Below are 27,512 nucleotides of genomic sequence, written 5' to 3'. Positions count from 1 at the left end.
CCCTCATAAGCTAATTTCTCATTAGCTGGCAGTAATAAAATTTACACTGTTATTTATCTAAAAATGTCAAATGTTTATTTCCAGAAACAAGTAACACCTCATAACAACCAGGAGGCTGTGTGGTGTCCTGCATAATTTACCGACAATCTAATTGACCTATGCAGGTTAAGTGACTCACTTGAGATAATGAAAGAGTGGCAGAATGTGAAATAAAGATGGGAAGCACTTAAGCTAGTTTATGATTCCTAACAAGATGCCTATATTGCTTTCCATTCCAGAACACCAATGCTGACTTAAATCTGCTCATTGAAATATAAAAAACCTTACTGAGGGAGGCACTGGTAAAATACAAACTTTTTATAATGGATGTTTGCACTCAGCACTGAGTGATTACAAGAAAATGCACCAGATGCAGTGAATGTATTCCTGCATAAGATGACAGATGTTGATGTTGCTTAGAATGTGTTGTTGTCTTTCTCACTCCAGTAAACTTCCAGGTAGAGTTTCTCTTAATATTAGTGCAAGGCTGGTAAAAGTCCTTTTTATTCTTCAGGGAATTTTGTTTCAGAAAGCATGAGCTACTCCTCTTCAGCCTCTGCTCTGAGGCAGAACACTTTGAGTGGTCAAGTGTGAAAGTTTGTCTCCTGATTAATTCTGCTGTGCAGTAATTTATAAACAATAATATTCTGATATTAGTTTCCCACAGTACAAAGTATATTTTTTTTAAATTTTTAAGTAATATGAGGTGATGCAGATTTGTTTTGAAGGTTGCTTTTGAAGAGATGGAGATTTTCTTTGGTGTTTCCAAGGCTTTCATTTTGGGAACCAAGTCACCATTAAGATGTACCTGGGCATTAGTCATGCTTTTCAGCATCTTTGGGGATGATTGGTATGATTTGGGAGTCCCTTCTTACCTAGGATCAATTTAACAGTTTTGAGAATTAAAGTCTGTAGCATGTTTATGTGAGAATTTGTGGTAAAACAAAGCAGAAGGTTAAGGAAAATTATGTAAGTATAGAGCTTTAAGTAGACTGTTTAAAATTATTTCCACTCAATTTTCTGTTAAAATGCCAAGTATTTTAAAAATAGTGTTTATATTGCTCTGTTATTACATGAGTTGAGCTTTCATGACACATCCAACCCAAAAATGCTACTTACCTGTGCTACTGAAGTATCAGAGTCATTATTAAGTAATTGCAGAACTAAGTATCCAAAATTCTTCTTATTCTCAAACAACTAAAATGAAAATCTACACTTGCTGTTCTAGCTTAGGTAAAAAAAATCATAAAAATTAGAGTGACTTTGTTTTATGCTGCAAATTTGTAAGCAGAGGCGAGCTACAGGGAAATAAGAGTTTACATCTCCTCATGGATATAAGCTAAATATTAGAGTATTTTAGTTATTTCTGGATGTAAGGTCTCTCTTGAAGTATAAACAATGTTTCTAAGTATTTAGGCATGTGTTATGTTGTTACAGGGAATAAAATACTTTCTACTTTCCTCCTCATTCTTGATTAAAAGGTCATTTCCTAGCAATGATTTGAAAACCCTTGAGCAATGTTTTTTTTCTCTAAAAATCTTCAGTGTTTTCTGGTTGTTTTCTTTTTAATGGACTGAACCAGTGTTTCACTCTTAAAAAAAAAAAAGAAAAATATCTTTTTAGATGCCACAAAATGAAAAGAATGCTATAGAGAATAACTGAAGTGCTCATATTTTGGCTTAGTCACTGTTTTTCCATGTGCTAGAAAATCTTTTGAGATTTTAAAGGTATGAAACACTATTTTGGTTGTTTAATGCAGAATTAAAATCAGTACATCTAAAGAATGCTTTTCACAAGATAATTTAGGACACCTAATGGGTAGATTAGGTAACTGAGGGATGTAAGGATGTGATTGCCTCCTGTGCTTTTAAGACCTTGATTGTGTGTTTAGACCAAGTATATGCTGCTATTTGTAGAATTTTACTCCTAGTGAAGTTCAAAGGCTTCATCTACCATGTAGCAATGCTCCTGGCACCTGGGACAAACCAGACAATACAAATGCTTATGTACATGATGCACCCATGTTTTTAGAAATTACAATAGCTGTATCCCCCATTAATAGAAATTAAAGAACTGGGATTCAAGGCAGAGGAAACAGCAAGGTTAAACCGCTAACTTCTTTAGTCTGTTCATATATTGAATGCCCCTTCAAACTGATGTTGTTGAATAATGAAAGGAGGTTGGGTTGTTGAATATTCGGTCAGAAGGATGGTATGCAGGGAGGTGATCAGGAGGAAGCCAAAGGGATTGATGAAGCTGGCATCCCTGATGGAACAAAGAAGCCATGTAGAATGTGACAGGACAAGAAACTTCAGAAATTTAAGGAAAGAATTAGTTAGATAAACTGGCAGAATCTTAGATTATTTTTTGTAGGGTGTGAAATAAATGCCAGTAGTTGTTGAAATAATAACACAGGTAATTAGCTACAATAAATAAAACAAAAACCAAACCCAAACTAACTTACCCTCTCATAGGAATCCTGTCTTTTTTAGTAAAAACATTTTTTTTCAGCAACTCTAATTTTCAACTCTAGATTTTTTTGTAGCATTTTATTATTTTCCTAGTCCTCTGTTTTGTCCTGTGCACTTTATTCTGAAGGATTGGATGACAGTAGTTAATACAGACTATTGCTGATGAAAAGTTTACTCAGAGGGTATCACAGCAGAAATTTGTTATCCAAGTGGGAAGATTTCAAAATCAGTGAAACAGGCTTATAAATTGTAATAATTTAAATTAATCTTGTTTGAAAATATTTAGCTGGGGAAAATATAGCATTCTAGAAAAAATGGAAGTTCAAGATTATAGCTATCTACTTGCTTGAGCTAGACTTGGTAAGCTGTAGGGCACTTCTGAAGTATCCATTGACAGACTATACTACAGAAATTTTGCCCATGACTTCTGACAAAACCAAGGCAATCATAACACATTCTTCTCATCTGCTAAAGCAGGTTGAACATTAAATTATTTTATGTTAGCAATATTGCCAGCCCATACAACTCTAGGAAGTTCTGGATGAAGTTTTTATTTTAAAAAGGCAGTAAGAGCTTATCTACCATTGACCCTTTTCAGTTACTGCTTTTTCACTTTCTTGGTGTGACCTCTCTGAAATTTATTACTGAAACATATGAAAAGGTGACAGACTTAAAAAAAGATGAGAGGAAGCGATATATTTGTAAGACTGGGCTGATTAATTCTCACTGACCTCCATTACAATAATGATATCAACCAATCCACCTACTGAAGTGATAATGAAGTAGAAGTAGTTAGGGTTTAATAAAAAGATCTCCCTTGAATTATTCTTTCAGGAAATTAACTTACATTCTGTTAAAGCTTAGTGAGTATTGCCTGCTGTCTCATGACAGGCCTTATCAAATATGATGAGCAAAGAGTAGGAATAGCCTAGATGCATTTATCTAGTAATGGTTCATCACATTGCAATGTCTGTTGAGTTACAATCTCCACAAAAAAATCAAGTTTGAGTATAATGAAATGGGAAATATTGCTGCCCAACTGTAATTTTTTTTTTCTTTTTAAAATAAGTACATTTCAAATGATGAAAAAAATCCCTCTATATCTCAAGAGGATTATTTGAGTAAAAAGAGGATTAATTTTCAACAGACTTCTTTACTTTAAAAAAAGTTAGTGTAAACTTGAAATACAATGCGAACAATGGTGTTCAGCTTCCTGGGCATTACAGGTAATTCATTGTATGCATAATCAGCATTCAGTACATATCTGTTTGTTGTGCTCCATGTAGCAACTTCTGTGTGTCAGCAGGCATTTCAGAATATGTGTTTAAATATTTTCACACTTCAAGGAATATCTTTACAAGAATTTTTATTCATATGTTTTAAGTGTTTTTCAACCTCAGTCTCTGAACTTAGACTCCTAATTGTGCAACATGTTCAATAGATGCTGACATCTGCCAGCTAAGTGTGCAGTCACTTTCCAGTAGACCATTTTCCACATTCCTCCTGTGTACAGCAGATGATAAGGAATAGAAGAATATGACAAGGGAAATAAAGACAGAGTGAGCAAGTGGGTGATCTCAGTATTCAGGTTAACACAGCAGACTTAGCAAACAATCCATTTTGCCTCAAGATCTGAGCTTTTCAGTGTGCTTCAGAGTGGGTTTTTTCAAAGGGTGGTTTTGTTTATAGTTTATCTTCCACCTTTTCTGAAGGAGGGACTTGGGACTCTTAGGGAAGCTGGAAGTGTAGGCTTCTGTTTCCCAGCAAGTCAACTTAAAAGTAAACTAACTTTAAGTGTACTTATAGTACTATATCTGCGATCAATTTTTAAATTTATTATTTTTTAATTCTTATTTTATTCTGTTTTTTTTAATTTGATCTCCATTTTGGTTTGAATAAATAGCCTGGAGTCTCTATGCTTCTGTATACAAAGTACTGTCTAAGACACACAGATGACACTGAGAAATGGAGGCTGTATTATTTTTTTTCTTGATTAAGTATTAGAATTGGAGGTATTGCTTGTAATCATAGCTGATTAAAAAATACATATGTAGAAGTGAAGTTTTTAGTTTGAGTATATTCACTTCTGCCACTGATATGGCAAATCCTTGGCAAATTATTTCTGGGCTGATTGCCCATAAGTCTTTAACATTTGGTACATTTAGTTAAAACTTCACCAATAAAACATTTGAAAATGTTGACACGATTAAGGTAGCCAGGCTTCAAAGGATCACAGCAAAAACTCCAAGAGAATGAACTGTGAGTTTAGTTCAGTAAATCAAACCAAAATAACATTAGATGGAATAATTACAGGCAAAATAAAAATGGAACAAGTAAGGTAAGAGAAAATAAATGCTACAGTGTCTCAAGTAAAGCTGAGTTACTTGCCTAAATATGAAATTATGTCATGAAGTTTTGCATTTCTATTTTTGACAGTAAGTTTTAGTTCAAATGAAACAGAAAGTATTCCTTTTACTGTAAAAGATAATTGAGTCTAGCAGTTATTCACTGTAAAATTTTAATTTTCCTTTAATATTTTAGTGTCATCTGTTTCGTGATGGTTATGTTTTATAATAGAATTTTTGTCCCATCAAATGGTGTTGAAGTACAGCTCATTTGGTTATACTAAACAGGCTTTGAACATAATGACAATCAAAGGTCTGTAGTACTTCAGAAAATACGTTTATAAGGGTTCATGTTTGCGGACAAGGAATAGAAGTTTAATGGAATTGAGACTTGAACTTCAGTCAGACACAGTAAATATGTCAGTTTGGAAGCTGATTTTTTTCCTTAAATGTTTCAACTACGGAAACATCACTTGGTGAGTGGTTTGAAATGCACCTGAACTATTGCCTATGCTGCTTGTTTTCATGGTTACCTTGATACAAGGCTCAGCTTAGGGATGCCTAAGCTTGTACACAGCAACATGCTCTTCATGCTGGGGGCCAGAAATACTCTGTTGCTGTAGAGCAAGTGAATAATGAACGACAGGTAGGGGCATTGAGATGTTCATGTGGTAACACCTACCTGGCTCTGCCATGGTCAGCCTTCATCTCCCTGCTTGCGAGTGTCACAGTGGGATGGGTTCCTGTGGCACTGGGCTGCTAAGGGCTGCTCTGTGCTCCTCATACTGGGAAAAAATCAGCTGAAATGGGGATTTTCTCTCAACAGCCAGGCACAGCTTGGCAGGGGCAGCCACCACAGGGAGGGGATGGAGCAGTGGCTGCAACTTGCAGCCTGAGCCTTTATGGGAGACACCCCTGAAAGCTTCAGTGGGGAGTGACACAGATCCATCAGCAGCACAGAGAAGCAGAATGGTCATGAGGATGCCAGGCTAAAAGGACTGCAGAAAAGAGTAATTAATTTTAGTTTTGAATTTTTTGTTTGACTGATGTCTGTTTAGATCCAGGGGATTCTTACTGTCCTGTAAGTTTTGGCCTAGGATCTTTTAAATGTAAGATGAAGTCAACAAAGCAGAAAAGTGCAGAGCATTTGTTTCCTTTTAGGTTGGCTTCTCTTTGATTGTTCCTTATTCTGCAGCTTATTTTAAATACCTTTAAACACACATTCTGTTTTCACAGTAGTGAAAACACTTATTTATCCCTCTTTTCTCTTTAAAATCACTCATGTGCCTGAATATTAACTTGAGGATTAAATTCTGGGCTAGAAAAAATAGTCAAGAGTTTAAATCAGTGTTGTCCAAACTTTTTTTTTGCTAGAGCACTGCTACTAATCCTTTAATTTTCTTGCAGCCCACCAGCCACCTTCAGTATAAAATTTAATTTTTGAAAATTTTGTGCTTTAATACAATATTTCAATTAGCAATTTTTAATAACGCTGTGAAATGTCAGGTTCCTGCAATAGCAGGATCTCCGAACTCCAGAAGGCATCCTGCAGAAATATTATGCATGTACCTTCTGAATTTTTAATCTTATTGAAGACAAATTAAGTATCTAAGTGCTTTCCTGAATGGTACTTAAGCACATCGTTAAGCCCTTGTGTTAATTAGAGTCTTATGCTTTCGCTTTTTGAAAAAAAACCCACCCTGATTCTGTTGTTCTCTTGAATGACAATCTCCGTTCCTGGGATTGTGAGTCATGGAAACTGGAAGGCTTATTTCAGTGATGAATCAGGCCCAAATTAATATCTTTAATGCATCTCTAGCAGACTAGAACTTGAAAATAAGTACATTAAACAGTATCCTCCATGGGACTGCGTAGGCGAAAAGCCCAACATGAAATTCATTTGGTAAATATGTTAACTATTATATACACCAGTTAAATGATTTAGAGATGTTTTATGCTGTTTTTAAGGTGGATGCAAGAGGAGACTAACTAGGACATAGAAAATAGCCATAGTAGTACAAGACTTGAAACCAATTCCATCTGGGGCTTGGAAAAAATCTCTTTAAAAGAATGAGAAGTGAAATTCCCATTTTATCAGTGTGCAAACGGCTTTGGGAAGTCTGCCGGTTGCCACAGGGAGGGAAATCATTGTGTGAATAAACACAGATAAATTGGCAACCTGCACAGTATTCATTCCTTGTGATGTAGTTTGTGACGTAATCTCTTCTAGATAAGAGCCTTTAAAGATAGACTGTACTGTAGTGGTTACCATGTTAAGAATAAAATAGCTGACAATGGATTTTTTTGTTTCCTTCCTGCCAAGAAGGTGTCTTTTGCAAAAATAATTTTATTTTAGAGCTGAAGTTATGTTGAATGAATAGTTTAATATATTCTTTAAGGAAAGGCAATCTTTATGTTTTAAATATTTTTTTAATGTGTAGTGAAACTCTTTCACGTAACTTATACCTTGGATAACAAATACCTCTGTATTTTTTGTTTGCTTTAGACTTTGAAAATCAGGAAGGAAAAAACAAATCTGAATTCATGTCATTTTTCTCTTTGTCATTGCTAAGTGTAACAAGATCCCTAAGAGGAGAAAACCTAAGTGGAATATGGCTTCATATACCAATTTGTAGAAAATGCTGTCAGCTGCTTTTGTGGCAAAGGTATAAGTGCATTTAAAAATAAAACCTGAAAGAAACCGAGAAATGGAGTTGTAATGGGTCTCTAATTCCTGTACAAAGCCAACTAAAGCAATATTCTAAGCTGATAAATGCACATAAAGACAGGTATAAATCTTGGTGTAAACTAGTGTTGCAGTGTGGTACCTTATCCATTGTGACTTAAACTGTCCTGTAGTTGCCATGGGGTGCATGTGTGTGCCTGTGTGCTGGTATAACAATGATTTCCTGTGGGACATGAGCTCAAAGTAAAGGTCCTGAGCCATCCTGTTGCTCATCAGTGAAACACAGGCCCTGATGTGCTTAAAATTTTACTGAGCGAGTCTTGTCTAAGGTCTCTGAAGTGTTTCTGTGGAAGAAAAATGCTGTGAATACTAATCTGAAGTAATTTGTAGTTTAACTGGGGAAGAAAACCCACTCCTTGTGGTTTGGAGTCTCAATGAGTGATTCAATTTAGAAAAACAGCATAAAAGTATGTTTTAGGGAAGCCAGTCTGATTGTAATTATACTGGCGAGCTTCTAATTTCTGAGCAAGATTTTTTATGTGGAAGTAAAAGAATCGAAGCGACACATGGCCCATGCTAAGGGAGTTGTCAGATGAGTGTATCGAACAGATGAGACAAAGATGGGTACTTTGATTCAAAAGAGGAGGGTAGAATAAGAACAAAACTCCACAGATCTACTGTAGATGACAATGCAATGCTTAACCCACTCTTTTGAATAGATAAGGAATATTTTTGAGTTATCTTTATTCACACTCATGAAACCAGGAGTAAATTACTCCAGTAACAGAAAAGCCCTTGAGGCTAATATGCTTAAAAAATTACAGATCTGTCCAGCAGGATTTCAGAAGGCTCTCTTGTTACTGCAGGATTTAGTGCCATAGGCAATACAGTAATTTTTGTTTTCTTCCTTATGGATCCGTGAAAAACTGTCAGACATTTGAGTGAAATTTAGAAGATGGAAGTCATTTGTATGTGGCATGTTACTGCAAATACTAATTGTTGCAACAACTTAGTAGCATTTTACACACCTGATAGTATTATGATGAAAATTTGCTTTTATCAGTAGTTAAGAAATTAGTAGTCAGGTTTTCAGAAAACACTTAGTGAGGAAAGTACAATGACAGTTAGCTTTTAAATGAGAAGTAACTTGCTGCTTGGATGATAGAGAACTGGGAGAGTATACCATAGGTGTGATCGTTAGCCAAACATTAACCTAGCAACCTAAAGCTGAAAGAAAATTTTATCTCTGTGAAAGTTGTAAAGCTCACTGTCTTCAGGCCTTCAGAAGCTTTTTATATTAACCTCTGTGTTTAGCAAACCTTTCAGCCTGTCACTGGGCAGGGAGAAGAGTACCAGTAGCACTTAACCCTGTTCTTTGAGATGATCCTTTTCAGATAAGAGTAACATGGATCAAGCTATGATCCCCTCTCCCCTAGCCTTTCTACGTGTACTTCTACAAAGCTTTTATCTGAAAAGTAACTGGTTTACCCCAGGAGCTCCCCTGAAACATGTTAAAGCTGATTCCTGCTTATCTCCTGAGTATTGTTTCTTAAATGCTGAATTGCATGGTTGAATGGTTTACAAAAATAATGACTAATGTTATTGGTGGTGCAACAAAGAGAATGTGCTTAGAAAAGAAGGGAGACTTTCTGGGCGGCAGCAGTAATTGTTAGCATGTGCTGGTTAGTTTTACAGATGCTTATCTTCTGTGACAGAACAACTGGCCCATGCTCTGAATGCCAAGTTATAATAAAATGCAAGTTGATAGGGAAAGTGGCTCATTGGAAAACACAGCTTGCCATTTTGTGTGGTGCTCTCACTGCATGTGCAGCTGTTAACGTGGGGACCAAAGGCAGGACTCACGTTGGATTGGAAGGAGCAAGCATGGGAGAAATAGAAGGATAAAGGGGTAAATGAGTCTCATCTCGTGTACCTATCTGACAGCTCAGTATGCTGCTGAGACTCTGCCTGGTGCTTGATTACTGCAAAATGTCCTGTGTTCTTACTAAGCCCCGTTTCTACCATCTTGTCCATGGATGCACTGAGGTCTTCAGTGTGTGTGAGTGCTCATAAACTCCAAACCAAGCTAACCAGAGAGTGGGAGAAGAGATTTGAGTGCCAGGAGCTGCTGTGGGACCATGAAAGTTGGGGACTTTTGGGTGTGAGGGCCAGAGCCTGGGCAGGAGCAGGGTGTGGGTTCCTCTGGCAGAGTGAGATTCCCCTGGGCTGGAGAGGAGGAATAGGGCAGGGCTGTCAGTGCTTTATGTGCGAGTGCTCAGTGTGTTCACAGGGATGCTGATAAAAGCACTGTTTTTCTGTCTGTATTTGATCTGTCAGGCCATCTCTCTCTCCTCTCCTCCTCTCTTGCTGTGTGTCTGCCTGCCTGCATTGGGAACACCAACAGATCTGGGGATATGGAATTGTAGCAGCCCTGTGTCTGTCAGGCAGGGAGATGAAGACTCACCCTGATTCCTGAGAGTAGCCTAGATTTGGCTACTCAGATGCTTTGTGGCCCTTTTTTGCCAGTGTTTGTATAATTTCATTTTTTTCCAGAAACAGGTTAACATATTTTCTTACATCCTTGTTAAGGAAGTCAAACAGCACCTAGTTTAACAGTGATGCAGAAAATCCAGCTAGTAGATCCTCATCCATGTTTACTAGGACTTCTTCATTAACAGTTGCTTCAGTTATTCAGTTATTCAGCTTTTAACACATTTGATGTGTTTTCTTATGCTGCTCTAATTAATTCACTTACTATGTTAAGCACTTCATAGAAGTCTTAGATCTTTAGCTGTTGTGGTTTCAGCAATAGTTGCAGTCTCCTTCAACTGTACGCCTAAGGGTTTGCTTTTTTTTAAAAGCAAGGCCCATTTGTCTGTTACAATGTTGATTGTTACTATTTCTGTCCTTACCCTTTAATCCTTTATGCACTGCGTCCTGTATTTTGACTTCCCTTACTTTTGTTCAGGGTAGATCTAGCAGATGTGCTTAGCAGACCTCTTCCAGTCTCAATGCAGGTACACAGGCTAAACAATCAAGCAGCGGAGCTGTGCCCTATTAGGAGCAAACAAGGCAAGGAAACATCTGTGAATGTAGCCTCTGAGGCGGGGAGAGAGCTTTTGTGCTGAACGAGTTCTATTCTGTTTGTGACGTTCAAAGCTTTGTCTCATTTCCTTTAAAACAGAAGGGCCGCGGCAAAAAATTCTTCATGCTCATACCTGTCATTCTGTGAGTGACAATGTGTGGTTCAGGGTGTCCTTTAAAATAATTTTTTATATGCTGTGGTGAAGTCCACGGTTGGTAATGACATGCTTTTTGGTTAAGGAAAGTTCTCAGAAGGGGAGAAAAATATTTCTTCTTTGAGAGCATGTGGCCATGGGAGAAGCTTTTCCAGGGAACAATAGGATAGGCAGTAATAGAAGGGCTAACTGAAGAGCTTGCACTGGGGAAGTTTTCTTAGAGTAATGGGGAGGAAACACAAAACTAGTCCAGACATGATGAGAAGAGAGAAGATTTTTCTGTTAACCCAGAGAAGAACAAGTAGAGTTTGTTGAATCCATAAGGGCTATTGAAGATTGCTTGTGTGCCGAGCAGGTCTGGAGGAAAAGGGCCCTTGTTGCAAAGATGTAGTTGGGCAGAAAATGTATTTGTTTTCAAATGGCTATATTTTACTTCTCTCTCAAAAGAATCTGGATTTTCAGAAAGAAGACAGTTTTTCAAGTTCATGTTCTAATAAAACATCATTTCTTTCAAGCCCTTTTGGTATTTTTGGTGGGTTCACTTTAAAGAAAAGGTGCAGACAGATCTGTCTCAAAGTTCTGGCATGTTTGAAATCCAGTCATAGCATAAAAGTTGAAAAATGTTACAGCTGGTGAAATACATTAGGTCACCTTTAAAGAAATCCAGCTGACTGCATCATGAGGACTCTTGAGAGAATTTGAAGAAAGCTTTGCATACCTTGTTGGGGCAGCTTTTTTTCATGTTTTAGAAATCAGTTCTCAGTCTTAGCAGTTTGTAGCATAATTCCCACTGGCTGTAGAAAGGTACTGGTGAAGCTGCAGAACACATGAGGATAGACCAAATGTGGGATGACAGAAATGAAAAAAGAACATTGCCTTGACTTACCTCTTTGAAACCCAGAAGGAGCACAGTTCCTTTAAAAGTGAAAGACTCTCCCAGGTAGTTGTACACTTTGACTGATGTGGGTTTTCTGAGTGACTGGGCCTGGGAAGGAAACCTTCCCCCTGTGGTGGTGCTGCTCCATTGCCTCAGGCCTGGGCTGCATCTAAGGTGCCTCTCCAGGGACAAGAGGAGTAGCACAATTCCTTGGAGATTTCGTAGTCCACACCACACTTGACTTTCTTTATCAAACAGAGGGAAAACTACCCTGTAGATGCATTTCCTTTTATTCAGGCAAGTCAGGTTTCCTGTTAGAAACAAATAAACTAACCAAACAGAAAACTTTCCAGTTGTGTTCCTGAGTGGAATTGCAGTTCAATGTGATCGCTTTTCCCTGGCCTTCAGAAGGTTTTATACAAACCAAGCATTAACTTTGTTCCGTATCAAGAGTAGTCTAGTCTAGTCTTTTCCAACCTAAATGGTTCCATGATGCTAGGACTCTGGGAAGATCCAAATTGTCTTCTAATTTTCATTACTTTCAATTAATTTTAGGTGTTTCGAATATATACCTACTCCCTGCTTCGGAATGCTCTGTTCCAGACCTGGGGAGATGCTGCTTTGAGCTTTAAAACTCTCCTTGGGTCTGCCTGTCCTCAAGTCTTATCTTACTTTGATTCTGTTTTTCTTAAAATGCAATGATTGCTTCAGAAATTGAATTTGAAACTTGAGACAACTCTATCAGAATTTATGCACACACTTTGTGTTGTTTTCACTAGTAGCTTGTGAACTTTATATGTCCCTACTATACATTGCATGCTTTTTTGCAAAGAGATAAAATTAGTTATGTAAGAAGTAGCCTTCAGAATGTCAGTACAGTGTTTGAAAATGCAGAGTACTCATGAAGAAAACAGATAAACAGATTACAGGATGAGTAGTCAAAATCAATAAATATTGAAAAGGATTGAATAAACAAAGAGCATTCAGAAAGCAGGGTTTGTTTTTTATATACTGGCTATTGGAAAAGGGGCTTCAAAAATACAGGATTCAGAAATACATGATTTTATGTCCAAACTTGATCAAAGCAATTTCTAACAAAGTTATGGGAGATGTGTCTGTGCATATGAGATGAGAAAGAATTTTAAGAATTGAATTTAGTGAAAGAATTATAAGGCTTATTAGTCTTACTAATTGCTTGGCTAAAACAAAGCTGGCATTATGGGTAGAAGTGAATTGATCTTTTTAAAAAATACACAAGACTTATGGTGGATTCTTAATGGATTTTTTCTAAGAGTTTGAACAGTTGCAAATTTGGAAGATAAACAGCTTGAAAGTTGAGATTAATGATGTTTTTAGGATGGGTAATAAATAATGTTTGAAATTACCATGTTAAATTTGAGTAAATATTGCTCAAAAGAAGACTTAAAATTCACTTGGAGACAGTAATGGTTTTTAAGCTAATGAGCAGAACTGATGGGTGTTAGCTGAGGCACTGAAGGGAGGACTCTCAGCTGCTGTTTTTTGGGACACCTCATTATGCCAGTTCAGGGCTGCCAACATCTCTGATGTTTGTTTGCACATACCTACTGGGTGATGTCTGGAAGTGGTGCATTTGAATCAAAGTTCCAGTTTCTTTAGGTAGTGCTAGTCATGCTTTGAGAGTTACAGCAGCCCTGTAATTTTCAAATGTTACCCGAAAAGGTTTTTTCCTTTTCTCTAATATTAGTAAATAGTAAGAAAAAGTACTGAAGAGAATAACTCCCAAAGCTTGCAAACAAAACAGGTTAAGTGTAAGGTGGACTGTTCCTAAATTCAGGTCCTTTGCTTTCTGCAATACTTCCAAGGTGGACTGTATACCTGTTTGTTTATGGAATACAGTAAATAAAAGAACACTTTTGAGTTTCCCTTGTCTGAAAGTGGTACTCATTATGCTTGAGCCTCACAATTCATCTGCTCATGCACTACAGTTCCAGTGTCTTGAACAGTTCCACACTTAGTCTTGGGCAATCAGATAGCTGCAATCTCTTGTGGGTGATGGCTGTAGGGTTGGCTGGCATTTAAGGAATCCTGTTTTGCTAAAAAAAGTGACCTTTTGTATGTATCTTCCAATCCAAGCCTTTGGCTGATTCTATGATCTGCCCAGTCACAGCATTTATGAGACCTGTCTGCACCTCAAGGGTGTTTTGTTAATAAAGTAATACATAGAATATCTGTTTTTAAAATCAGACTTTTTGCTCTCTATCATTTAGCACATTTTTCAAATATTGGGAGTCAAAATCAACCAAGAGTAATGTCTAAATAAATTACTCTAAATAAAGTACTCTTTTTAAAAAATATTTATTAGGAAGATAATTTGTCCTCAACCATGTATAAGACTGGTGAAAAATCAACAAAGTAACTTTCTTTCCTCACTAGTCCTATTTTCTTTATGCGTGAAAAATGATACTGCATTCAATTTTGTTGTGTTTGACATTGACAGTATAAAAAGGATCTCTTAACAAGGTGAGGTGTTATGATGAAAACTTGCAAAAGTGACTGGAAAATATCCTATGCCATTCCCATAATTTTTTGTAGGACAGGATGTTGCTTTTCCAGTTGTCAGATTTTCTTTTTTAAATTTTTTTTTTTTTTTTTTAGTTCTGCCAGTCTATCTTTTGACCATCTTTTTGTGTCCAGTATTTCACAGAAAATGTTGATTTAAGCTAATGAAGTGACCAGCATATTTAATTGACTGTTTACTCTGGAGCAAATCCATATTCCATATTTTCTTTTTTCAAGTATTGCATCTTTTTAGAACGAATATTTACATAAACCAAATACCTGCTGAATTACTGCTAAACCATTTTTTCATGAGGAATTGTAAACAGCAACAGTGACTTCAGGATAACCACTGCTTTGTTGATTTTAAACTCCTTAGCTATAATGATGAAATACATGTGATTCAGCAGGGTTTTGGACTTAAGAATCCTGAATTTAATGAATGATGAGCACCATTAGGTTTTACTATATTGCATGTAGTGCCTTTACATAGCCCTAAAGACTAAACCCAAGTAAATCCCATTTAAACTTTTTGGCTGAGGAAATTATCATCCATGTGTTTAAACATGGAAGTACACTTAGAGAAATTAAATAAGTGTGATAAAATGAGTGTATTTATAGTAAGACATGCACTTGATATTTCTTCTGAGGAACAAGTACTCAGTTGATTATAATTTTACATGTTTTCTTGTGGAATCCTTCAATTCTGGCAGATAACTGTTTTCTTGTATATGCCAGTGTACCCTTTCAGTTATTTTTAATATGTGTTTCTTATGTGCCCTAGTATATATGGGAAGCTGTTCTGGAGAGCTGATCCACTGTCAGAAAGTATGCTGTGGGGATTTTTGTTGTTTGTTTGTTGGATTGATAGTTTCCCTGTAAAAAAATCCTGCCAGTGAATTTTTAGTGAATTCATAAATGCTTTAAGTATTGCTCTTATAACTTAGCAAATTATACCTATTTAAGCTATTTATATTCTAAATGTAAATAAATTAATTGAATGGCAGAGCATGTACTAATTGATGGAAGGAATATTAGCTTCTTTCCTGCCTGTTTTAAGAGAAAAAAGCGTATGCAGTGACTTCTGTTTATGTTACTAATGAATAAAGATTTTCCCAATATATTATAGTAACAGACTGTGAGTTAAATACAGAGTAACACCTTTTAGGAAGTAAAATATTTATAGTCCTTTGTATTAAAACTAAGTTCCATTTTTGTCAATTTTATGAACTTGTCTGGAAAGGAAATGTATGCTTGATAAATAATTTAAATTCAACTGCAAAACTACTATTACTGAATAGTTAAACCTATTTAACAAAGAGATAGAGTCTGGACAAAGGTTCTCCAACATTCCATTTCAAGAAATGACTTGCATCTCATTAGAAGGTATCGTCACCCATCAAAGTAAGAAAAAGAAAAAAGATTAAAACTTGGTTTCTCATAACCATGTGACAAGTGTGTGTGTACTTACATTTTTCTAAGTACACTTAGCTATGCATTTGTAGCAGGGATCTATAATATCCATTTCTGGACTTATGAAAAATGCAGGGTTTAAATGATCTCATACATTTTATTGAAATGTTTTCTTTCCAGAGTAGATATTGAATTTTATTTCCTTCTATGATATCATAGGTTATCTGTTAATAGAATTCTTTCCTTTTCATTTTTTCAACCCAGAAATATGAATGCCTCAGAAGTCATGTTGCATTTTTCTAACATCTGTACAGTCTTTCAAATTCCTTAGTCCTGCAGCATGAATATTTTGAAGGTACACTTCAGTGGAACTCATTAATAGGCACTAAAAAATAGAGTATAAATTGACTAGCTGCTTGTGTGAGAGTTGGTTGAATGTGATTTTATTTGAATACTTTTACATTTCTTGTAATTTGCTGTTTTAAGTTGTGACCATGATGTAAAATTCAACCCCAGTTTTATTTTTTTTTTACCTGTAAAGCTTACTGGTTTGCTTGAATTTACATTTGTACATTCTTTTTTCACCTTTTGAAGACAGGAGACAGTTGTCACACTTAGTCTAGTAGGTAACTTGTGATTAGCTAGAGGGAGATTAAGGGATTGAGAACATTTTTAGACTCTCTCTGCATCACATACTGTATCCAACCATCTGAACACATAAAATTCTCTTAAATTTCATTGCAACTCTTGTGGTGGATTGACCCTGGCTGGACACCAAATGCGCTTCCCTTCATCCTGGTCTCAGCTTCACTCTGGAATTTTCTCTCTCTCCTCCCTTCCAGCAGTGCAGAGGGGCAGGAAATGGGTCAGTTCATCACACATTGTCTCTGCCACTCCTTCCTCATCAAGAGTAGGACTCCTCACAGTCTTCTCCTGCTCTGGGGTCTCTTCCCACAGGATGCAGTCCTGCAGGCACAGATTGCTCCAGCATGGGTCCCACACCAGGTCACGAGTCCTGCCACTGAACCTACTCCACTGTGGGCTTCCCACAAAGTCACAGCCTCCTTTGACCATCTGGTTGATCTGGTGTGGGGCCCTCCCCAGGCTGCTGCAGGTGAACCCTCCGTGGACTCCATGGCCTGCAGGGGCCAGCCTGACTCACTCAGCACCTGGCCTGCTGGGGAATCTTGGCTCCAGCGCCTGGAACACCTCCTCCCCCTCCTTCTGCACTGACCTTGGTGTCTGCAGAGCTATGTCTCACATATTCTCAGTCCTCTCTTCAGCTACAATTTCGAAGTTTTCTTTTTTCCCTGCCTTTCTAATTACATTACCCCAAAGGCTCTGCTGCCATCCCTGATGGGCTCAGCTTAGGCCAGCAGTGGGGCTGGCTGGCTTGGAGCTGACTGGCACTGGCTCTGTAGGACGTGTGGGGAAGCTTCTCACAAGAAACCACTCCTGTAGCTCCCCCACTACCACAACCTTGCCAGGCAAAGCCAGCCGGGTACCGTGCATGTAGAAGCACTCAGGTAGCTGAGACCTCCAGTTGATTCTGTACCACCATCTGTGGGTTTATTACAGTGCAGGTCGCTTCAGCATTTGGGGCTTTTTGTCTCTTTCCTTCCCCACCTGTAGAATAAAGATTGTGATATTTACCAGCTTTACAAAAGAATTTTGAGATTCTGCAAAAGAAATTTGAGATCAAATACCTACCAAATGCATATTACTCTTATGTTAGTGGAAGCAAAGAAAAATGGTTGAATTATTATTATTAAATTATGCTTTAGTTACAGATATTACCATATTAAGAAGAGAAAAAATAAGGAAGAAATTGAATCAGTCACTTTGTTTTTGCAGGTTCTTTCATGTTGGTGAATACATCTGGAAGATTTTCAGGACAGAAAGCTCACCTCCTGATGCCCCATCTGAAAGAAAATGATACACATTGTATTGATTTTCACTATTATGTTTCAAGCAAGAGTGGAGCTAGCCCTGGCACTCTGAATGTGTATGTGAAGGTTAATGATGGTCCTATTGGTAACCCAGTCTGGAACACATCTATCACTGCCACTTGGAGCAGAGCTGAACTGGCAATTAGTACTTTCTGGCCCAATTTTTATCAGGTATGTCTTACTTTTTATGAAATTTTGTCTCTCATAATAGCCATCTGGTTCTTAATCCTCATTTTAACTTTAAATCAAAATAAATTTCAGTATTTCTAGTTGATCATCATCTTACTCAAATTTTTGTACGTGATGCTAAATGTTTGTTTTTACATGCATATTGCTGTGTTTATATGTTTACATATATTTATAGAAGTGTCTGAAATGCACACATGCTCTAAATGTGGATTAACTAATTACACTGAAAAAATCTAGAAATTTTGCCATTGATTTCAGTCAATTAACTGTTTCTCTGTAATAAGTTCACTTGTTCTTTCAGTTCAGTAGGGATGCTGGAATTGAACTCCAATAGATTTTATTACAGTCCAGTCTTCAAGTTTGATTTAGATAGCAATACTTGTCGCTTTAGAACCAGCAGAATCCTTTGAATCCTCAGTTCAGGTCTTAACGCTGAATGCAATATCCATTTGTCCAGTAGTAAACATAAATATAATAGTAGCTGTCATAGGAATGGGATTTTGAGTGCATCCTAAAGATTCAGGGGAATTTCACTTGACAGTCCCTTAGGATGTTGCTTTTCTGTAGGAAGGTTTATATCATACAGTTACTTACAATTCTATAGTAGTTCGGTGTTTTTCCTCCTTCTTCCTGTGAAAATACAGTCTATGTCTCCACAAACAAGTAACTTAGTTTAAGAAGAGCAGACCAGTAGCAGAGAGGTGTTACTGAGCCTCCTCCATCTTCACTTGAAGTTTGGAAAGTTTGAATTTTATTTGTTTGCCTGTACTGAATATTGTCACCATACTTATGGTTTGAAGCTTTCTGAAGAAAAGCCATCCCAAAGATGTCAAGTTCCTTGACTGCAGACCTCCCTAGGAGGTACAATCTTGCTCTTCCACCATGCTGTTCCAGAATGAGACTCTCTAATTCCTACAGCAATGCCCCAGGTACTAGTGTCACATGTGGCAGAGTCAGTTCCTGCATTTGCTGTCTCAGGTGACCAGGTATTTGTTGCCCTATCATATATTTATTCAGAGTTTGCAGTTACCACTGCAGGTACTCTGGGAGACTGCAGTAGGATCCTTTCTGTGGCTACAACATCTGATTTGTGAGAATGTCTCAAGTGAACTCAATCTGTCCTTTTTTAACCCTTTTTCATTTAAGTAAAAAAAAATGCTGAAGAACTTTCTGGAGTCTTTTGTCTGATTGTTTCACCCATAATGAAACAGAAAATCCTGCTCCAAAATATGAGTTTGGAGGGCCAGGAGCATTTTATTCTTGGAATGTGGGATGCCTGGCAGTGGATGCAATACTTACAGACCCATTTACATACAGTACCCAAGAGTACATTTACTCATTTCTTCTTGCCTCTGATAGTGTGCTCCTAGGTTGGGTCTGCATTTGCATCCAATGTACTACCTAAGATTCTTAGGAATTGCTGCAACTGCATTGTCAGGGCTTCCTGGAGAATATTCAGGGAAAGCTTACAGCCATCTCGGCAAACTTCATGATGTCGTTCTTTTTATAATTTTCTGTAGGCTTGATGAGGTGATACTCTTGTGCCTTTTTGAGAAGGGCAGGCATATTGGCAGAGCTGAGGCTCACTTCAGCTGTGTGGGAGGAGCTGTGTGCTACATGTCTCTCTGGAGCATAAGGCTGTATCTTGATCACAAAGTCCAAGCTTGGTTTAGTCATACATCTCTCAGGGTGGAAGGGCAGTGTGTATTTTGTTTCCTGTCAGGGTTCAAGGAGGGTTTAGATGATGCTCTCTGTCATATGGTTTGAGGTAGTCCTGTGATGAGCAGGGAGTTGGTATCCATAATCTTAGTGTCTCTTCCAGCTCAGGACTCCCTTGATTCTCTGATCTTACATCAAGAACTCATGTTACCATTTGATGCCAGTGTTGAGAATGCCTTCCAGTGCTGCCAAAAAGCCTTTCTATCCTCACTGAAATATTGAGGACCAGTCTTGTTGTTAGCCTCAGTGTATGGTGGGAGAAGAGGATAGAGCATCCCACAGACAAGTTTGTGGTTGACATTGGATGTAACTCAATGGTTTGTAATGTAGAATTTACTGGAAGGTTTTGTGAACATGATGGGTGGTTCAGGAGTACTGAATACAGAGTAAATGTGTGACTGTGTCACTTATGCCCAAGTCTGAAATGCCCCCATCTGTATAGTGAATTAGAGGAGCTTCCAGTTTTCTGTCTTCTGAAAGGAGTCTGGTTTTTGTGCAGCAGAACTGCTCTGGAATCAGCCGTCAGTAAAGAAGCGTGTTGTGCTTCAATGTCTCACTCTAGCTCTGAATCAAAATGCTGATGTGGACCAGGGAATTTTAGTAGAAGAAGCCTTGATTCTGACTATTAATTTTAAGGTAAATTAGCATATTCTTAAAAATACAGAAAGCCTCTGTCAATTTCAAATGTTATTACAAGTCTTATTAATAATAATCTGTGTCAGATTTCTGACAATATGATACATATGGTATTTGGCCATATAAACAGAAGGATAACCTTTCCTATCCTCTTTTTCCTCAAGACCTGCCTTCTGGACTGTTCACCCTTATTTGTAGGTGAGCCCTTATGTGCTTGGATGGGGTACTGCAGTTCAGCTGATGTATAATAGATGCCTAAACCTTTCTGGAATGGATTTCATGTGCTCTCCTTGCTACTGGAAATGTTGACATTTTTGCATGATCTTTCTTTCACTGTGGAGTATAGTAGGTAATTTTCTTTGCATTTGCTGCATATAGTCTGAAATAATACCTGGTTAGATACTGCAATTTAGCTGATGTGGCAAAAGATCTTATGCTATGTTAATATCCATGGCAGTGCAGGGAATCAGTGTTAAATACTGTAGCTTCACTGGTTCATTGTAAATAAGCTCATTTATTCTCAAGGAAGTGCTGTCACCATTTTAAGAGCTTACAGTTAATTGTCTTTGTTTTTGGTTGCCTCCATTCTCTCAGATCTATGATGCAATTTCCTCACTTGAGTGCTGACATTTGCAATTTTTCATTGTTTCTGAACTCCTTTCATCAGTTTTCATGCTTTTTCTTCTTTACAGAGTTTGTTGTGGGGGAAGACAGGAAGTTAGCTGCAAGCAGCTGGGCGAAGGGCAGGAAGAGGAGAGAAGGGTATACGTGGATCTTGTGAGAGCGTGGCAGCTCAGGTGACTGCAGGAATAGTGGGGAAGGCACAGGACTCACCTGATAGATATATAATGTAGTACCGAGTCTGTTTTCCTGAGCTGCTATACATTTGAGTCCAAAACTCCAACCTCCTTTGGCACAAATCCATGTGTTCCACACAAAATCACCAGAATGTACAAGACTTCGTCCCAGTGATTGTCTGAGTTTGTCTGACTCTGCTGAACATAATTAAGAAAAATCTCCTAAGAAGATTTTTAAGGAAGGATGGAGCCCTTTTTAACTGTTCTTATATGAAGATTGGTAGCTTCCCAATGAGTAATCTCCAAGAGAACACATGACATTAATAGGTGAAGGGACAAAGCAATGTAATTGTGTAATTGTCTTTGTTGTGTTTTAAATCACATGATCTGTGTAGCCATCCACATCTGTGAATGTTTTATAATTCCATTCCCTTAGCAGAGCACCTGCAAGATGTCTAGATGGAAATGAAACCAACATGTACTACAGAAGTCAGAGAACAAATTATATATGATAACATTTCAGAGTTATAATATTTATACAAGTCAATATTTTTTCAAACACTGTGTTGTGTCTGTTTTGCTGTTGAAAAATGTAGGCAAAATAGCTCCCACTAAATGGTAGCTGACTAAAAATCAGAGTATGTAGTATGGAGTGAATTTTAATCCAACTTCTAGAGATTTATTGGTTTAAACCATGTATTGTGAACACATACAAGCGAGGTGCTCAAAAGATTTAATAATTAACAGTAGTTTATTATTGGAGCACCAGCTGTCCCAGCTTGTAAATATTTTTCAGGTTGGATTTCTCTTTAGAAACAACTCATAAAAAAATCTTCAAACTAAATAATTAATTCCTTTCAATGCACCCTTTTCTTTTTGCCAGGTAGTTACTTGTGTGTGTTGCACACCATGGTAAGCTGTACTACATATATATCACAAATCACTCTTGCAACTTGCACATAACAGTAATTGTTGATTACTTGCTGATTATTTAAATTGTCAAGCATTCTGACAATTAAGGATATATTAAATTCCATAATTAATGATCTTCTAAGTACTACTGCCTAACATTTGCCATTGATTTTAGGGTATGTCTGTGCTGCTGTCCAGTTAGTGATAGCAGTGTGCTTGCAGTAACATGGGTTCAAGCTGCCAAACACCTTCTGAGTCCAAGATAATCAGCACAGCTTGTTCTTTTCTGCTGTGCCTGCTGGTCTCTGAGCTATTTGTTTCAAAGTAGCTGGTGTATTTCTGCAGGTACCAGTCTTATTTCTGTTTTATAAAATCGCTTTAGGAGTGCTCCCCTGAGGAAGCATTGCCTTCCTCTTTTTAACACTGTGCCCAGGAGAAATTGTTTGCTTTACTGAGCTGTTGTCTACTTGGTGCATCTTAAGCAAGAGCATCAAGGAGTTTATCATGCCTTTGGAGACAGCCTGCAAACAAAACAAAGCTTCCCATAATTCCTAAGACCTTCACCCTCCTCCTAACTTGAGTAGAATTAGAATGTACATGGAAAAAGAGAATTGAACGTTACATAGATTTTGCTGGTAAGTGGCAAAATTGTTTTTAGATTCTTGGGGAGCAGTCTCAGTAGGTTGAGAGGCTCTAAAATTGATGCTTTGAGATACAAGTCATGAAAAGGCTTCTCTTCTAGTGAGGAGAGGGTGGCAGGGTTTTTTGGTGTATTTTTTTCTTTCATGTTTTGATGTTTTTTTCTCATTTGGATTTTTTAGCAGGAGTAGAATCTGGTAGTTTCAGGGTTGTTTTCTCTAGATTAGTTATTAATTCTCAGACCTATTAGTAGTATTTAAAATAAAACTTATGTTTTAGAAGTGTTGCTATTTTGGAATATCACAATATATAAAAGCTACTACTGAGTTGAGTCTGGTGAGGGGATTGTGTTCCTTGCATCTAACCCTTCAAGCAAGCAATTTAGCACAGCAACACTGCAAGTCACACACCATCTCCCTACCAGTTTTTATATTTTGAATTATTTGCTTTGTACTTTGCTGGAAGTCAGTCATGGCAGCAGTGAACTGAAACAAATCTTGATTAAATAAAACAACAAACACTGCAGATTTAAAATCCAGAAATGGAAATGAAAGAATTAAAAATAGCTTCCAGTATAGTAACACAACTGTCTGTGCCACTGCACCATCTTTAAATGTAAAATCTTATGAAGCTGGAGTGAAAAAATGGGGTAAGAACCTGGCAGTAATTCCTGATATCCTTTTTAGTAAGGACACAAAGGAGTTACATTGGGATCACTTCACAGAGATGAGATTTACCCTTCAACCATTCTGACACATTCCCCTGTAAATTGGGAGTTTAGGGAATAAGAAGCAGCAGATCAAACCTAACTTTTAAAATCCGGACTTAAGCATCCATTTGTTTCATAACCTGCTTTGTACATGTTTGGGTTGGAGTTTGGCTCATGCAGTGTACTTAAATCCTCATCTAGGACAGAGCATTAAGCTTCTTGTGCAGTAAAAGTCAGGCTCACATGCTCATGTGTTGTGTGTGTTGCATTCAACTGCACACATACAGTTCCTGAACTGTGCTTTGAACTCCAAAGAAACTTTGAAATGCATATTGCATTTTGAAAAACAACCTGTGTCAGGCATCTTAAATAGCTCTTCTTCATTGACTTATGTGCTTTGGGAATAACTATTTTGAGAAAGATGCACCAGGGCAAACCACATACCTAAATTTAAAACCCCCCCAGCAGTCTAAAAATGGTCACAAGTATGGAGGCATGCATTTTTTTTCACAGACACAAGGCTCTGTTATTTGCTCCTGTCCCTTGTTCCTAAACCAGAAAAGCATTTGGGCCTTCCATAGAGAAATACAAGACAGCAACTGGTTTAAAACAGAAAGAGAATAATAAGATTTAACAAGCCTTAACGTCAGGAGTTCAGTTTTCAGGCTGGCTTGCTTGTTTCTTTGTGGTTTTGGATTGGCAGCAGCCACCAAAATGTTGTTTCATGTGCTTGAGTGCAGGTGTGAGGGCCACGTGGTAGTCTTGTAGGAGTGGGAGGTGGGGAGGGAAATGGCATGGAACAAATTCCCAGCCAGGGAGGCCTGAACACAATTCAGGCAGCCCATATCAATAAGCTGTGATGTTACCTCTGTGGGGCCTGGGAAGGACCAGGTCAGGAACCTCCCTTCACATGGCTTTGATGAGAAAGCAGTTGCTGCTGTTGTGATAAGGCAGGTAGTCCTAGGATGAATCAGAAAGGGGGGAAGAATTCAACCCACAGGGTACAAGCTAGTTTTCTGGAGAGAAACTGTTCCCAGTGCCTTGTACAGTACAGTCAGAGCAAGGTGCTCTGTGCAGTAAAGCAGAGCAGGCAGAGAGAGAGGAGAGCGCAGTGTGTGATGCAGCACTGTCTGCTCACTGGGGATGCAGGGGGGCAGGATCGCAGCCTGAGCTTAAGCAGCTTTCTTAGTACTCCTTTCTCTTTCTTGTTTTTGTGAAGGGCTATTTTTAAGTCATGTGAAGGACAGTGTTTATATTAGGTACAATCCACCTTTTGACTGAGAGTGTTGTAATTTTGCAGCAACAAAGGCGGGAATTTACAGAGCGAGGTTGTGTGGCAACAAAACCTGTTTATTTCTATTGTTCTTTGGAACAAACGAGTTATCTTGAGTCGCACATTTTCAGCAGTAAGCATTTATGTTGGTGAGCAGACCCCCTTTCTTTGTTCACATGTAGCAAGGGGAAGTGGCAGGAATGAAAAGCTAATTTTGCTCTTCAGTGAAGCAGGGAGGATCAGGGACAGTGCAGTGCTAAGCTGCTTCCCCGGTTCCTGTTTGGCAGGCGTGCTGCAGAGAGAATGGTGTAAAACAGCTCTCAGGGCAGTGTTCAGCAGTTTTTCCTGAGCAAATGAATTCTGTGTTTTAACCAGTTGTTTCCGGACTGATAAGGTGGTGGAATAATAGGCAAAAAATCCAAGGGCTGCCCAGTCTGACGTTGCTGGAGCGTTTTCTCTGTTTTGACTGGAGTCTTTTGTATTGTCTGCAGGTGTTGCATCAGCCATGAGAGAAGGCTAAGTTTGGAGGTGGCAGTAAACAAGTTAATGTTTACAGACCAAGCTGCTTTTCAAATGGAAAATAATGGAGAAAATTGGATGTGAAATAAGTTTCTAGGTTTCATTCCTAGTGAATTTACTAAGAAAACTGATCCAGATTTGTGAATAGTCTTGACATCCCTATTGTAAGGTTTTCAAGGTTACCAGAACTATTTTTCAGGTCTCTCTCTCACAGTGTGTAGCACTCTTACTAGGACTTTCAGAAACCTGAAATATGTAGTGTCAAATTACTTTTTTAATTTAAAAAGGGAAAATGCTTAGCAGATATTTGAGTCCAATAATCTTCTGTCATCCGTTCAAATAAAATACTGAATTTGTATACAGCAATTGATAGTATTTCACAGCCTGTGAACCAAAGAGGGATTATATTGCTATACCTGGAATAAACTGTCATGCTCATACAATCATAGAATGATCTCAGTTGGACAGGACCTTAAAGATCATCTAGCTGCAAATTCATGCTGTGGCTGGGGCACCTTCCATAAAACCAGGTTTCTCAAAGCCCCATCCAACCTATGTTTGAACACTTTGAAGGGTGTGGGACTCAGTTTCTCTGGTAAACCTATGCTAGTGTTTCAGCACCCTCGCAGTAAAGGTTTTCTTACTTACGTCTAATCTAAATCTGTTCTCTTTCAGTTCAAAGCCATCACCCCTTGTCTCAGATCATTATGTGTCCTTGTGAAAAGTCCCTTTCCTGTAGGTCCCTTTTAGGTACTGAAAGGCCATAAAAAGATCTCCAGTATGTGTACATGGTTATAGATACACCTGTAATGTGGTATGCCATAATGAGACAAAGTTGAATGGAGCTCTGAACAGTCTAGTCTAGTGAAAGGTGTCCCTGCCCATGACAAAGGGATTGGAACTAGGTGACCTGTAAGGTCCCTTCCAACCCAAACCATTCTATGATCCTGTGATCCCTGGAGCCTTCTCTTCTTGAGGCTGAATGACCCCAGCTGTCTAAGCCTCTTCATAGGGGAGGTGGTCCACCCCTCTGGCTATCTTTGTGGCCCTTCTCTGAAATTCCTTCACTAGGGTTTCTGCCCTTCTTGGGAGCCCCAGAGCTGGATGCAGTACTCCAGGTGAGGTCTCACTGAAATGGAGTAGAGGGAGAAAATCATTTGCCTTGACCTTTTAGCCATGCCTGTTTTGATCCAGCCTGGGATGAAGTTGGCTTTCTGGGCTGCAAGTACATGTGGCTGGGTTGTTTTGACCTTCTCATCCAGCAACACCCTCAAGTCCTTCTCCTCAGGTCTGCTGTCATTCCATTCTGACCAGTCTGTATTTGTGCATATTTTTTCTTCTTTATCTGAATCAGTGTCTCTTTTTGACAATGGTGTGTCACTACTGGCTTTACTGCCTCTTTCTGTTTACTGAAAATGACATATTCCATGTCAGAAGAGAGTAAAAGTTACAGTCATTAAAGTTGGTATCAGTTTGGCTATTGCTTTTAATGGAAGCATGATTTAACTGACAGTATTTCAATTTGTAATACTTTTCTTTGGAACATACTGTCTTTAATGTCAATAATTGTAATTCAGTTGTATGTCCAACTGGCATTTTCTTGATACCCTGCCTGGCTTTTTTTGTGGAGTGCCACTTTTGGTATTTTGTGTAGAGATACAGCAGGGTATTTTAAATCAGTTGTTGAGTTTTTCTCTGCTGTTGACATTGGCAGTTCTGATTCAGTTGTTTCAAGGTTGTAGTCTCTCCCTATGAACTGAAGAAATAGGAATCTACAAGTTTTTTTGGCTGTGAGTAGATTGCAATACTGAGGTGCTTAAAGCCTCTCAGAGAACCTGTAGCTAAGCTCCCCTGTTATGAATTATAGAAATTATTTTGTGATCTACTGAGATATTGCACATTTTATTTCTAAAGCTCAGGTTATTGGTCTTGCTGGAAGTCAGGTAGCTCTTTAGAAAAGACACTCCTATGCAGCATTTTAAAAAATAGTTAAGTCCCTGTTATCTGACAGTAACATTTCTAGCAGAAAACTTCTGACTGGTTTGGCTGGCTGCTCCACAGGTGTGCATGTGCCAATTCCTCGGGATATTTTTTAGAATTTAGCATGTCTGAAAGTTAAGAACCTGAAAAAAATACTTTACTCTGCAGTGATGGGATCATGGATCCAGGTAGGCCTTTCAGATGGCTTTGTGCAGCTGCTCTTATGCTGAATGTTCCATTCAGCAAAGAGAAATTGGGGTTTTTTTTAGGTTATATTTCAATAAAACCCAGAAAGTTAGTTGTTAATGTATTTTTCTTAACAGAAGAAAGCTCAAAGCCACTAGGGAATACAGGAAACAAATCAGTAATTGTCCCCTGCCCTCTGTGTTTTTAGAGGCAGGTCTTTGCATGCACACCTAGATTCAGTTGTCTCAGGGACTAACTTTGGCAGCATATTTCCCTGGGAAACCTTCCCATAATTTCTGAGACCTTGTTGTCTGCTCCCTGATCTCCAATACCATATTGGAAGATCTCTGCCTCAACTTAAGGTTTCTGAGGCTATGCTGTGGCTCTCATACCCTA

General features: G+C 38.2%; 1 protein-coding gene across 5 annotated transcripts in view; it reads left to right on the top strand.

Annotated features, from left to right (window-relative positions):
* Positions 1 to 27,512, top strand: part of PTPRM (protein tyrosine phosphatase receptor type M) — a 441,653-nt gene that overhangs the window by 117,402 nt on the left and 296,739 nt on the right. For all 5 annotated transcript variants that reach the window (XM_054515015.1, XM_054515010.1, XM_036405775.2 and 2 more), the window contains exon 3: positions 17,463 to 17,728. In XM_054515015.1, coding sequence (XP_054370990.1) covers positions 17,463 to 17,728 — 266 coding nt within the window. The remainder of the gene's footprint in view (positions 1 to 17,462; positions 17,729 to 27,512) is intronic.

The sequence above is a fragment of the Molothrus ater genome, chromosome 1 (assembly GCF_012460135.2).
Source record: "Molothrus ater isolate BHLD 08-10-18 breed brown headed cowbird chromosome 1, BPBGC_Mater_1.1, whole genome shotgun sequence".
NCBI classification, from domain to species: Eukaryota; Metazoa; Chordata; class Aves; order Passeriformes; family Icteridae; genus Molothrus; species Molothrus ater.
Note: the sequence above shows the minus strand (reverse complement) of the source record. Positions and strands in the feature narration are given on the sequence as shown.